The 15038-nt window shown below is 43.6% G+C and overlaps 1 protein-coding gene across 1 annotated transcript in view; it reads left to right on the forward strand.

Annotated features, from left to right (window-relative positions):
- The first annotated feature begins 10076 nt into the window (after positions 1 to 10076).
- Positions 10077 to 15038, forward strand: part of cspg4 (chondroitin sulfate proteoglycan 4) — a 92286-nt gene continuing 87324 nt past the window's right edge. Inside the window, exon 1 of the mRNA XM_028034796.1 lies at positions 10077 to 10277. Coding sequence (XP_027890597.1) covers positions 10202 to 10277 — 76 coding nt within the window. The 5' untranslated portion in view covers positions 10077 to 10201. The remainder of the gene's footprint in view (positions 10278 to 15038) is intronic.

Consider the following 15038-nt stretch of genomic DNA (forward strand, 5'->3'; position numbering starts at 1 on the left):
GCGGTGAAAGCCTCTCTCGGCCAAACACAACTTGAGATAATTTGGTTAATAAGGAGAAAAGTATGTGATCCAATAAACACCGGTGATTTTGGTAGCAGCAAGTGGATTATATGGCCCTCTCTGCGATGATTAGCACCGCTGTTAAAGATGTCTAAGAATCTTTAAAATAGGTAGTTGCTATGGCGACTTGGTGACCTCAAGATGGAAGTTCGGCAGCTCTCAAACTACTGGACCTTTGGGGAGGAAAGATGATCTTTATAGGGTTGGCCAGACCAGGCCAGTAAAAAGAATACATGCAAAGAAAAATAAACACACTAATATGAAAATATCAATGCTAATATTTTTGTAAATCTGACCCATTTACAAAATTTGACCCCAGAAAGCATGAGAAGCACATTCTCATGCTTTCTCATATTTACGGAGGGAGCTGTAGTTTCATAAATTTAGAAACTGTTTTTATTTAAGGTACAGACTTCCATATTTCTCATGTTGACCAGGTCAGCATATAGATGAATAAAACATAATCTCTCTTTTTAATGTTTTTCAATTGTATTTCATGAATTCTTAAACAAAATGTCTCCTTTATAGCAAAACAAAAAACAAAAAGACTTGAAATTCGTCTCATGTTCACCTACAAACTGTCTCGTTATGCGCCGCGTGTGGAGATCCGGGTTTGTTGCGTTACTGAAAACAGAACGTGGATCTGTGTTTCATCACTCTGATCTCCGTCAGTGGCCTCCTCCTCACGCCCGCTCCATGTACATGTAAGGTTCTGGAGGATCAGCGGCGGCAGAAAGGTGGATGATGTCTGACTCGCAGAGTGAGAGCCTGAGCGTGATGGCGTTCTCCATACATTTGTTTCCATTCAGAAATGTAAGGTTACAAAGTTAGAGTTTTCCATTAAATGCACTTTTATTAGAAGGTGAGATAAGTTAAGCTAAGATACGATAAGCTAAATTAAGATAAGGTAAGATAAGTGAAGAAAGGCTAAGATAAGACAACACAAGGTAAGCAAAGACAGACTAAGCTAAGATAAGCTAAGTTTTAAGATAAACTAAACTAAAATAAGACAAGCTACGATAAGCTAAACTAAGCTAAGACAAGCTAATCCTTTATTAGTCCCAAAAGTGGGAAATTTAAGATGTCCTAGCAGAACATGAACAGAACGAAAAAGTAAAAGAAGTGAAAAACATTTTTTTTTAAAAACAGTACCGAAGGAAAGAAATCCTCATACAAGCTAAACTAGAAGAATACATATTAAAATATCAATATATATACAAATGTGTATATATAAATACATATACTAATGATTGCAATTTAAAATGAGCTCATTTTTAGTGACGATGCAGGTTAAAAAACAAACCAAAAACAACTGGGGTTCCCTTGTTAAAACCAGTAGTTGCATTGAACTGAGCTACTGCATCCACTCATGTATGGCATAATGAAGATTTTAATGAAGATGAATAAAAACTTGAGGAATGTAAACTAAACACAGTTCACTGAAATGGATCAGACTTGGAACTGAACATAAAAACAGAACAGAGAATCTGACACACACACACACAAAAAAAACAAAAAAAACTAAGAAAAGCCAGAAACGGCAACAGAAATAAGTGAGTGGAATAAGCAACTGGAGAATAAAGAAGACTAATAATTAAATATGGAATAGATGTGAGGAAGCTGAGGTAGGAGTCATAGAAAAATCTGAACTGAGACAAAATATGAACTGGAACCAAAAGGAGAAACAGAACTGACTGTAATCTAAGAAAAAATAAATACACATTTAGAAGAAGCATAACACTAAGAAGGAGGAAATAACTACTATAGCAACATCTTGTTGACAATAACAGTCAAATAAAACTAGAAATAAGGAAACGAACTATTATAGGAAACTGAATTTAATATGACAAGACTAACTGAAATAAGTAATAATTTCCTTTTATTCAAGAAAATGATTGAATAAAAAAGTAGACAAACGGGAATAATCTGGAGAACAGATTATGAATACAAGTGTTCAGAACAGGAAACCCCGAATACACGCGACAGGAAGAACTAATGTGATGGAAACTATGAAACATAAATAACCTATAAGAATAACCACAAGCCAAAAACCCAGAGACTGGACAGAAGCAGAAAGATCGTTTCTCAGAACAAGTGTGAAGTTTTGAACGCTGTTGTTGTTTTGACATGGCAAACATTTACTCTGACCAGCGACCAACTAACTGGTATTTATGCATAACAAAGATCCTAAGAGGTCTAGCACTACAGGAAAGTTAATAACTGCAAATAAACACTCAATAGAGCTCTGTTTGTAAAACATTTAGTCTCTAATAAAATGGCCCACAGTAAAGTCCAAGATTTATTAAAATCAATATACCATGCAAAAGAAATGACCACTAACTTGACATTTGTAGTAGCTAAACTGACTCCCAATAAGTCAGTTTGTGTTTATTATCTGATATTGTCCCCGGCCAAGGGAGGGGACCCTGGCGGTCCGATCCTCGGTTGCAGAAACTGGCTCTTGGGACGTGGAATGTCACCTCTCTGGTGGGGAAGGAGCCGGAGCTAGTGCGTGAGGTCGAGAGGTTCCGGCTAGAAATAGTCGGTCTCACCTCGACGCATGGCTCTGGTTCTGGAACCAGTCTCCTTGAGAGGGGCTGGACATACTTCCACTCTGGAGTTGCCCAGGGAGAGAGACGTCGGGCAGGAGTGGGCATACTTGTTGCTCCCCATCTCGGCGCCTGTACGTTGGGGTTCACCCCGGTGAGCGAGAGGGTAGCATCCCTCCGCCTACGGGTGGGGGGACGGGTTCTGACTGTCGTTTGTGCTTACGGGCCGAACGACAGTTCAGATTACCCACCCTTTTTGGAGTCCTTAGAGGGGGTACTGGAGAGTGCTCCTCCTGGGGACTCCCTTGTTCTGCTGGGGGACTTCAACGCTCACGTGGGCAACGACAGTGAGACCTGGAGGGGCGTGGTTGGGAGGAACGGCCCGCCCGACCTGAACTCGAGCGGTGTTCTGTTGCTGGACTTCTGTGCTCGCCATGGATTGTCCATAACGAACACCATGTTCAAGCATAAGGGTGTCCATATGTGCACTTGGCACCAGGACACCCTAGGCCGCAGTTCGATGATCGACTTTGTCATCGTTTCATCGGATCTGTGGCCGTTTGTCTTGGACACTCGGGTGAAGAGAGGTGCGGAACTGTCCACTGACCACTACCTGGTGGTGAGTTGGCTCCGGTGGTGGGGGCGAAAGCCGGTCAGACCTGGCAGGCCCAAACGTGTTGTGAGGGTCTGCTGGGAACGTCTGGCGGAATCCCCTGTGAGACGGAGCTTTAACTCCCATCTCCGGCAAAACTTCGAACACGTCCCGGGGGAGGTGAGGGACATGGAGTCTGAGTGGACCGTGTTCCGTGCCTCCATTGTCGAGGCGGCTGATCGGAGCTGTGGCCGCAAGGTTGTCGGTGCCTGTCGCGGCGGCAACCCTCGAACCTGTTGGTGGACACCTTCGGTGAGGGATGCCGTCAGGCTGAAGAAGGAGTCCTATCGGGCCTTTTTGGCCTGTGGGACTCCGGAAGCAGCTGATGGGTACCGGCGGGCGAAGCGGCATGCGGCTCGGGCGGTTGCTGAGGCAAAAACTCGGGCGTGGGAGGAGTTTGGAGAGGCCATGGAGAAAGACTTCCGCACGGCTTCGAGGCGATTCTGGTCCACCATCAGGCGTCTCAGGGGGGGGAAGCGGTGCAGCACAAACACTGTTTATAGTGGGGATGGTGTGCTGCTGACCTCTACTCGGGACGTTGTGGGTCTGTGGGCAGAGTACTTCGAAGACCTCCTCAATCCCACCAACATGCCTTCCACTGAGGAAGCGGAGCCTGGGGACTCTGGGTTGGGCTCTCCAATCTCTGGGGGCGAGGTCGCCGAGGTGGTTAAAAAGCTCCTTGGTGGCAGGGCCCCGGGGGTGGATGAGATCCGCCCGGAGTTCCTTAAGGCTCTGGATGTTGTAGGGTTGTGTTGGTTGACGCGACTCTGCAATATCGCATGGACATCGGGGGCAGTTCCCCTGGATTGGCAGACTGGGGTGGTGGTCCCCCTGTTCAAAAAGGGGGACCGGAGGGTGTGCTCCAATTATAGAGGGGTCACACTCTTAAGCCTCCCTGGCAAGGTCTATTCAGGGGTCCTGGAGAGGAGGGTCCGTCGAATAGTCGAACCTCGGATTCAGGAAGAGCAGTGTGGTTTTCGTCCTGGTCGTGGAACACTGGACCAGCTCTACACCCTCGGCAGGGCCCTGGAGGGTGCATGGGAGTTCGCCCAACCAGTCTACATGTGTTTTGTGGACTTGGAGAAGGCGTTCGACCGTGTCCCTCGGGGAGCCCTGTGGGGGGTTCTCCGGGAGTATGGGGTACCGGGCCCTTTGATACGGGCTGTCAGGTCCCTGTATGACCGGTGTCAGAGTCTGGTCCGCATTGCCGGCAGTAAGTCGGGCTCGTTTCCGGTGAGAGTTGGACTCCGCCAGGGCTGCCCTTTGTCACCGATTCTGTTCATCACTTTTATGGACAGAATTTCTAGGCGCAGCCAAGGTGTTGAGGGGATCCGATTTGGTGGCCTTAGGATCTCATCTCTGCTTTTCGCAGACGATGTGGTCCTTTTGGCTTCATCAGATCGTGATCTGCAGCTCTCGCTGGAGCGATTCGCAGCCGAGTGTGAAGCGGCCGGGATGGGGATCAGTGCCTCCAAATCCGAGGCCATGGTCTTGAGCCAGAAAAGGGTAGAGTGCCTTCTCCGGGTCAGGGGGGGTGTCCTGCCCCAAGTGGAGGAGTTTAAGTATCTCGGGATCTTGTTCACGAATGGGGGAAGAAGGGAGCGGGAGATCGACAGGCGGATTGGCGCAGCGTCTGCTGTCAAGCGGGCGCTGTACCGGTCCGTCGTGGTGAAGAGAGAGCTGAGCCAAAAAGCGAAGCTCTCGATTTACCGGTCGATCTACGTTCCCACCCTCATCTATGGTCATGAGCTTTGGGTCATGACCGAAAGAACGAGATCGCGGATACAAGCGGCCGAAATGGGTTTTCTCCGTAAGGTGGCTGGGCTCTCCCTTAGAGATAGGGTGAGAAGCTCAGTCATCCGGGAGGGACTCAGAGTAGAGCCGCTGCTCCTTCACATCGAGAGGAGCCAGTTGAGGTGGCTTGGGCATCTGGTCAGGATGCCTCCTGGACGCCTCCCTGGTGAGGTGTTCCGGGCACGTCCCACCGGGAGGAGGCCCCGGGGAAGACCCAGGACACGCTGGAGAGACTATGTCTCTCGGCTGGCCTGGGAACGCCTCGGGATTCCCCCGGAAGAGCTGGAAGAAGTGGCCGGGGAGAGGGAAGTCTGGGCCTCCCTTCTGAAGCTGCTACCCCCGCGACCCGACCTCGGATAAGCGGAAGAAGATGGATGGATGGATGGATGGATGGATGGATGTTTAAACTGGCTATTGTAGTTTTTGTTTTGTCGGGTTGTATATTGTTGAGCTGAAAACCGGAGCTGTACATCAAAAGTTATGGGAATTTTGTATATTCAACAAATGACAGGTTTACTTCCCAAACAGCAGAATGAGAGATAAAGTGTCTGTCTTGCCGACTCGGGTCAGCTGCAAATAAAAGAGCTCCAAACAAACTACATCAAGGAGTTGCGGTACTGTAATCCATCCATCCATCCAATTTCTTCCGCTTTATCCGGGGTCGGGTCGCAGGGGTAGCAGCTTCAGAAGGGAGGCCCAGACTTCCCTCTCCCCGGCCACTTGTTCCAGCTCTTACTGGGGAATCCCAAGGCATTCCCAGGCCAGCCGAGAGACATAGTAACTAAATGTTTTGCTCAGATTCCTTTATTTGGGAAGTAAAAATTTAGTTTGCAAACTAAATATTTAGCTTGTGAATTAAATGATTTAGTTTGGAACTGTGACATTTATAAATGTATGACTAACATGGTGAAAATATTTTTTTCTCTATCATGGGCTAAATATGCCAAAAATGTTGCTGACTTTACAAATAGTACCCCATACAATTCAATTGTTATTATATGTAAGACTGTTTCTGATTGTTTTCATACAGGAATAAAGTAATAATACAGATTTTTCATTTTAACTAAAATATAGTTCACTGTAAGATTTACTGTTTACAGCTTAACCCAATACTTTGGGTCAGCCCTGTTGTGGTTAATGAACCCACAAATGGATCCATATTTGACCCTCTGCTAGGTCAGCAAAGTAACCCAGATTGGGTAAGATTGTGTTTTTTAATTTTTTATAATAATTTTTTAATTTTTAAGAGTGTAAAATGTGTTTCGAGTAGCATCAGTGTGCATTGTCATTCGCACCACTGCTTGTTGCACAATGTTTGATTGTTTGATCTTTTCCACAACCACAAGAATTTGACGCGCGCATCCGGTTAAAGGGGAATAAATTAAACCGTAAAATGAAGCAAAGCCGCCATAAAAACAGCCACAAAAGAAGCAGAAGAAGAAGAAAAACAGTGCTTGCTGATGCAAACATAACAGATTTTAAAAGATTAAAAGAAAGAAAAAAAAGGGGGCAAGCAGATGTTTTGTAAGGTTGGAAACACATTAGACATGTTTTTTATTTAAGCCTGGAGGATGCATATAATGCATTTTGGTATGCGTGGCTGAATGCAAACAGAACCCTGTTTGTTTACAAGCCTCCACACGACACCTCCAATCAAAGCACGGCGATGCATTATTAAAAACCCCAAAGCCTCCTCATGAACAGAACCGACTTCCACTAATAAAGGCGGCTTCTCTGCACCTTGGCTTGCGTCATGCGCGGCGCTCCAGCTAAAGGGGGTCACTGATGTTCGTGGCTTGCATAAGCCTCAACCCGGGCTCTCGCATCCTGCACCGGCTCCCACTCACTTGAAGTGGGTGTCATCCCTCCAGGGAAAGTTCTGCTTCCTCGAGGAGCATGTCATCCGCACAAACCGTTGGCCGAGGCTCAAAGGAAGCCCTGTTTTTTTTTGGGTGATTTTTTTAATTGTAGTGTGTGTCATGCTGAAATAATCAAGGAGGCTGCTGCGGTGTCAGGAAAGGTTGTTTGCAATAAACAGTGTCCCATTACGCGAGCCGTGTGTGTGTGTGTGTTGTTTCACAGCTCCGCTCAAAGACGCTGCAGCTAATGCTTTCTTGGAATGGAGGGAGCTGAGAGGCCTTCAGTGTTTTTATGTTTGTTTACTAAAGAAATAGAAAAAAAGAGAGAGATAGACAGAGAATGGTACCTCAGGACAGAGAGCTGATTTCTGGGCTGAAAACAGAAATATTCTTTCCACTTCAGTTCTTTCACACTTTGCTATAAGAAAACCACAAACCTTTATGAATTTCCATGGGACTGTATGTAGCAGATCAACAGAATTAGCACAAAATTGTGAGATAGAAGAGAAATTATCCATCATGTTCTTTATTTATTTATTTTTTTTACAAAATAAATCTTAAAATACTTCACAGAATCAATTATAGTTTGAAGTCTTTTATACAAGCTTTGTACATTTAAAAGGACAGTATTATGTGTTTTCCAAGCACATAGTCGCTTTATAGCACAATCAAGTAAGCATATTACCTTCAGTTGTTATAAAACTGCTATATACTGTATATAAAACATGACTTCATATTTTAATGCCTTGAATTTGGGCCTCTGTCTCTTTAAGAAACTCCGCCGAGGAAATCATCAAAACATGGCTCCTCTATCAACCCTTTAGGACGTTTTTACCAGCGTTTCACTGAGAAGTATCTTGTTTGATGAGCTCTGAGGATGCACAGATCCACCAGGTGTTTGCTAATTGTTGCTGGCTAGTCTGAAGGAGCTGAGGCGGAAGCTACGCCTTGAAGGCGGAGCCTCATCCACCCAGGACATGATTCCACACCTCCTATCCTCAGAGACCCAATTAAAGCCAATTAAAGGCCAGAAGGTTGATGTTCTACTTCTTGACGTTTGCCAACCACAAACTTTAAATGATTAAAGATAAATAATGATGTAACTTTTATTGATAACACTTCATTTGAAGGTGTGTGCATAAGATTGACATGACACCAGGGGTCGCGTTAACGGAATATTTTCCGTATTTGACCGATACGTTTTTAAATCGACGGAAAGATCTGAAGCTTGTCCGTCATTTTGACAGATTCACACCCCCGTCTATATTTGGTGCAGTCGCGTGGGACACTTTCGACTATAAGCGTACATCGAGAAAGCAACTAAATCAATCGATACAAAACATTCACGAATGAAAATGGAATATGACAGAATATCTTTGATGCCGTCAATCATAATGACGGACAACAAAAAAGTCTAGCCCAACCTCTGCAAGACACTGTCATAAACATGACATAAATCCTGTCCTGAAAATGAAGGAGACTTCATCATGAATGTTTATGAAGTGTCATTTGGTAAATAATGACACGTTTAATGCAAAGTAGACACTTTTAATGTAACTTTTAGTGCAAGATTCTCCACAGAAGTCACCTACCGCAGCTTTAATAAGCAAAATGAAAAGGACATCAGTTATGTTTTAAAGTAATACAAGCATATCTTGTAATTTTGTACAGATTTGAGGAATCAGCTTAAAAGGCCGCCTACGATTCTTTTGAAACAGCTGCATTTGGATTGAGCATTCAAGCTAGCTGATAGTAAGAAGAAAAAAAGACTCAGTGTTTTCATTCTTCACGTTCCAATTATTCGGGGCATCATTTCCAAAGAACTGTATGTACAGCTAAGAGGAAAGCCTAATTGAGCTTCGTGGACTCCAGTCAAGAAGTTGCAGAGAAATTCTAATTGCACACTCGTTCTCCAGCCGTGGGAACGAATGAGGAATAATTGGCGAGCCAACTGCCTGAGCGACAGGTAAAATTGAATCTTCAGGCTCTGACGGCAAACTCCAACTATAATTTATAATTTTTTTAATATCCAGGCAGAAAATCCTCTCGTGGAGTGCACACGCTTGTTCATCACCAAATTAAAAGAAAGAAAGCGAGAGAGAGAAAGAGAAGTGGAGAACAATCAGAGACGGGATTCACCTCAATTAAAGTCTGCCTGAGACGAGTCTCGGATCGCGTGATCGCCCGATGCTGTTGAATTGTCTTTCGTCTTTTGACGGAGAAGACATAATGCTGAGAGCGAATCCAAAGTGGCTCACCTCTGTTTGATCGGGTTTGAGTTTAATTAGCTAAGGCTGCAGGCCAGTGGGAGAAAATCTCAGAAAAGCTACACATTGATCAAGAGAAGGTCTGGAAGATAAAGCACCAGAAAGAGTTGGCAAACACGATTTGTCTTCAACAGTAAAAGGTTGATTCTCTGCTGCACTCAAGGCCTGGTGTGATTACAAAAAGAAGAGAGTTATAGAAATCTGCAGGTGGAATAGAAGTTATGCTTCCACTGATCATGTAAGTGTGCGATTTGACGCTTCGAAAATAAATGTGCTTCATGGCAAGGCAAAATTTCGAAAAAAGTTTTAGTTTTCCGCTAAAAGGTTTCGGAGCCAGAATGAGGTGTTTTGTTGGTTTTTTTTTAGTCATATCGAAACTGGCTTATTTCGCAAACCTGCGATGGAAACGGTTTTCCGCATCACATGAGTCACATGGTCAAAGAAAACGACAGCAAGTGGTTGGAGGATGATGATTTGAGTTGCATTTCTCATATAAGGGAAACGCCGCAAATACGAAATTGTGTTTTTTCGACAACAGCAGAATGTGAACAAAATTTTTCGCACATTTGCAATGAAACATGGCAATTGAGAGAAATACAGAGAGGAAAGACTGGTGTGAGGCCTCTAAACCAACGTCTGTCAGCGTGTAGCATGTGGGTGTATTAATAAGATTTACTTCTTCTTTTAGAGAAGAGCCAAATAAATCAACAGTCTGCTCGACTGGGAGTGTCTGAGTGCTGGGTCGGCAGAAAGAAGCAGCATATGATTTTCCAGCCCCACAGAGATCTAAGTTTGTGAGTGTGTGTATGTGTGTGGAGATGAGGAGGGGAAAAAAAAAAAGAGGGCGTCCCTCTTGCGGTCCCACCCCAGCCCTGCCCCTTTCACATAGAGAAGTATCCTGTAGCAGATCAAACCCCCCCCAAAAACTGGAAACTCATTCAGTCTCTTCTGAATGGAGCGTCTTTAACGTGAGAGTGCAGGACTTAACGTTGAGCAACCCCAACAAAAAAAAATTAAACCATGCGAGCCCTGCATCCAGTCCTGGTTGGTGCCTTGGTGACCCTGCTGCTCTGCCTGCCCGGCCCCGCACACGGAGGTAAGCACCACCGCAAATCACCGTTCGCTCCCGCAGCCGCCTGTCCGGTCAGAGATGATGTACAAGTCAGATCCCCTGTACCTCAAAGGCATGACAGGCAAGAGAGCTAATGCCTCAAACTTCAACTGAACCGACTTCAACTTTAATGCTGCTTTTTTGTAAAAGATGTACCTCATGAAATTCTCTACATTCTCAGTGCCTGCGTCATTCATTGTGCTGAAACTTCACGCGTTGCGAGAAAGACGTGTCATTGCTTTGACTCTTGTCCAAGGTCTGAGACAACATCTGTTCTCTTCTAATCCTTTTAAGTTTTCTCTCCTCCTTCTTCTTGCCTGCAGCCGGGTTGTATTTTTCTTGAAAGTGTTTGCACGTCCCCAAAAGCGCAGCCGAAGCCCTCTGAGCTTATAGGTGCCCTGTGTCTGCGGCAATGAATGGCTCTTTCAAAGAGAAGTGTGCGGTGGCAGGCCAGAACCGCTCCTCCCTCACCCAGAGAGAAGAGATGAAAGTGAGAGAGGGAAAGCAGGGCTATAAAAGTGTGAGAAAGGTGGTGTGTGTATGCGTGTGTGTGAGGGAGGTGGGCTGCTTCACGGAAGAGGCCCATACAATGTTCCTATAGAGATGGAGTGAAGTGCCACAGGTTTACTTTCTCGATGACACAACAACGCCAAAAAGCAGTGGGATTCAAAAGTAGAAAGTCAGTTCACCAACATACAACATCAGCAGGAAAACTGTTCAACCGTCTTTGGCTCGGACAGCTGTTGAGTCCGTTGCTTCCCCCGCCTCATCTCCAAATTGTCAGCGTGCTTCCCACTTCAATTCCCTTCCAAACGTCTCCAGGAGAGGCTTATTGGCAGCTAATGTGGGGAGGGAGAGGGAGGAAGAAAAGTGACTTTGATCAGAACACGGGAATACCGTTTTGATTTGGTGGCACCGAATCAAAGGTCAGATGGGAAGTTGGACTCGGTTTTCTCCACACTGTGATCAGTTCATCACAGGGATGAAAAAAAAAAAAAAAAAAGAGTCATTTTCCCCTCATGTTTGCTCATTTGCAGATGAGTCCTGCTGAACGAAGTGACGGCGGTGACACCGCTGCTGGAAGAGTTAGCGGCATGTTGACCCAACGTTGGCTTGTCGGAGTGTTGTCGAATTATGTCTGCTGGCAATTGTCGAGGCGCAGTTTAAGTATGGCGCAAACCTTCTGTAAAACCATTGCTAAGGATCTCCTATTCGCCAAAGTGTCGAAACCGGATTTAATTTGCTGGGTTTCCATTGACAATATACTTGCGAAACTTGACATTTCAAAAATAAATTTGCAAATTCAAAGAAACTCGTTCAAAAAAGCGTTTTGGCACTACGATGAGATGGGTTTTTTTTGCCCATATCAAAATTGGTCTACTTTGCAAAACTACAATGGAAACACTTTTTTTCACATCGCACAAGTCACATGATAAACAACTGGATATTGCCACTGGCGAAAACCACGACGAAGACGACGACAGGAAGTAGTTGGAAGATAATGGCGTGGCATGTTTTTTAACGACTTATTGTGTGAACAAATTTATTCACGTGTGATTTTAACAGCGTTTCTGTTTTTTAAGGAAACACCGACATTGCGAAATTTTGTAACTCATAAAGGTCTTAAGTGAAATAATCTGCCAATGGAACTGGTACTTTTTCTTTAATCTTAAGGATTTTTTTTTTTTACTTAAAAACAAGCTCTTATATGTTGCTGAAAAGTTACTTCGAAGTCAGTTTTGTCTAATTTCAAGTCTACTGAGATATTTGCACTAGAAACAAAAATACTTGGTAAGATTTTCTGTTTTTACGGCATCCCTGCCTCCTCAGTGTGACAAATCTCACCCACTGACCCTGGAGAGCTAAATGCTAATGTTGACCAGATGTGCCAAGTTGCTGATTAGATTCTGGGGGCTCCGGTCGTTCCACAAAATGCCGACCACAAGCTGCAGATGAGTGTCAATAAGAATGTTAACACGTTCTTGTTCTTAAGTTGTTTTTTTGTCACCTGCCTTTTTATTAAGAGCTCTGTTTGTACCAGTCTGGTTCAAACAGACTGGTGAACAGAAGTTCACTGTTCCAGGAGCAGTGAACTTCTGCTCCTGGAACATCTTGCACAGGAGCAGAAGTTGTTTAGATGAAGCCTCCCTCGTCATAAAAAGTGTTCATCTGTGGAGAAGTTATAGTTTCCCCCTGGTGGAAAATCTGACTGAGTTTCAAAGGCATCCAGGTGCCATAGCTGTGTTGCAATGTAGGTGTCACCAAATTCTTTGCAGAACAGATTTCATAACTTAACCTTTTTTATAATGCACCTGCATTATTATAAAATGCAGGTGCATTCTGAAGCAGAACACCTAGGTCATAAGCTAGGTGTTCTGCTTCATCCGCAAATATGAATTGTTTTGTGATTAAGGTATAAAACGCTTGCAAAATAGGTAAATTTAATGAACTTACTCTTCATTTGTTGTAATGTGTGTCTTTTTAGTACTGTCGCTTCAGAGTTTTGAAGTTTTGCTTGCAAGGAAAATGTACTTTAGTATTAGTATTGTGACAAAAATAAACAGATAGAAAAATGTTAAACGTAGCCATGGCTACAATTCAGTGATGGCTACCTCATAACAAAGAGATTTTAGCAAGGCTGTTACCAAAACACTTCAAAAAGGATACACATTTTGTGAAATTTACTAACAGTTTCCTTGGCAACCACAGCAACAAAAAGCTTTACTTGCTAGCAAGCTTGCTTGACATTAGCATCAGCGCTGTCGGTAAAATAGCTAAAGCTGGACACAAGATTACATTCAGTTTTGAAACATACCAGTCTTATGACTGGTTCCAAAATATGAAAAATGTTGGTATATTTCTTATAAACAGAACTTGTGTATACATATCAACCTTACTGTTCTCTTCTGGACACCTAATACCAACAGAAGTAGTTAATATTTTAGCAAAATTCTACTTAAAACGTTCAGGTAGGATTTGTTACCAAAATAAAAGAAGTTAATTTCCCTCGAGTTTAACCATTAATCGACTAATGATCACATCTGCAAACAGAAATGCTCGATGGAAATGGATATAATTTAAACGACCCAAAATGACTTTTTACAATACAGTCTCACTGAGAAGCGCCTGGCTGATTCCACTATTATACCTACAAGAAATGACATTGCTGCTTTAATGGACACCAACTATCCTGCAAACTTTTGAGATGCTGATATGACTCTGCTGTGAAATGTAAAAGTGACATTTTTATTGCTCAGAAGGAGACAGGCTGCCGCGTTGCATTGAGCAGCCATGTGAGAGCACTTTTCCACATCAGGGGATGCTCACTTTATCATAGCCCAATCTAAAATTGGACATGACATGTTCCTGTTTCAACTTTTTCCTTCAAAACATCTCAACAGCCTCTCCGTCTCCTCGGCAACCATTTAGGTTCGTCCTTTCGGCAGAGAAATGGAGAGAGAGAGAGATAAAGAGAGAGAGAGAGAGAGAGAAAAAAGTACTAATAATTGGCCGGCCAGATATTTCCGATCCAAACACGCCTGTTTGGTTGGTATGGTGACAGTTTCTCTTTTTGTCGCTGCGTTGGTAAAAACAGGAAGTCTGATGGTGTTAGAGGGACATTTTGGAGCTGGATTCCTTGCTGCTGCTCTTTTCTTCACACAGTGAACACATCTTGACTTTTCTCTCGCCCCATTAACAAACCCTCCATTGCGTCTTAAATTTGCTTTATGGAAATCCACCTCGTGCGTTTGGGTTTCTCTTCAGAAACAAACAAACATGAACAAAACATGAGTATGAGTGAACCCGAATGGGTGTGAAGATTTTATGTAATCAATGTGTACGGCATGAAAGACAGAGCCTATTGGTCTGCTTTTTCACAAATAAATTTTAATAAGTTTCAATAAGTTTTAAAAAGTGAGTTTTACTACTGGGTGTCTTTGTTCGTTCTGAGTTGGAAAGCTTAAAGAAGACATTTACATTGCATATGATTTCCCCTGGGTACTGAAGTTAGCCTTTGCTTTGTGAGACATAAATATTGGGTGAATGGGGAACGTAGAAGATCAATGTTTTGCATCGTTTTTGTTTTTTCCAGTTGAAACAAACATATTTCCTGAACCGTCACCCTCGTTTATCGTGACACAATCTGATGTCCACAGAGAAAACGCAGAGTGAACGTTTCCCGAAGAACATTTTTAGCTCCGAGCGGAGACGGATTGCACGGGAACACAAAAATGCAACCCTTTTCCTGTTAGCACCCGAGAGCTAACAGGTGAAGCTAACAACACCCCTGATTGGTGAAGATGTTATTTCAGAAGAGCTGAAGTTAGTTTTGCTGTCAATCTCCATGTTTCCATCCAACTGTGATTTTGAGCGAATTTATAAAATACAGCAAAAAATGAAGTGAATCAATCAGATGTTGGCGTTACGCATGGCTGTCAAAAGAACAAGATGTAGTGAAAGGCGGATTTTTTTTCAGTTTGGTGCCTCTACTAAGGCACAAAAGCACCAGTAGATGAGAGCGTCCCATCGCGTTTTCCCTGTCTGCCATTTTGAAAAAGTTGCCGTGATCCATTTTTACCCGTCATTATAAAATGAAAATAATTCAGTTCAACTGCAATTTCATTTTCATTTGGTTGAATTAACATTCAACAGGTGCAACAGAGAATCCATATGGTGTATTCACATACGAAGTGTGTACATGTACCTCGCACTACAATTATAAACACGAACATGAATTACCCATTT

Source organism: Xiphophorus couchianus, chromosome 2 (genome assembly GCF_001444195.1).
Source record: "Xiphophorus couchianus chromosome 2, X_couchianus-1.0, whole genome shotgun sequence".
In the NCBI taxonomy this organism is placed as follows: Eukaryota; Metazoa; Chordata; class Actinopteri; order Cyprinodontiformes; family Poeciliidae; genus Xiphophorus; species Xiphophorus couchianus.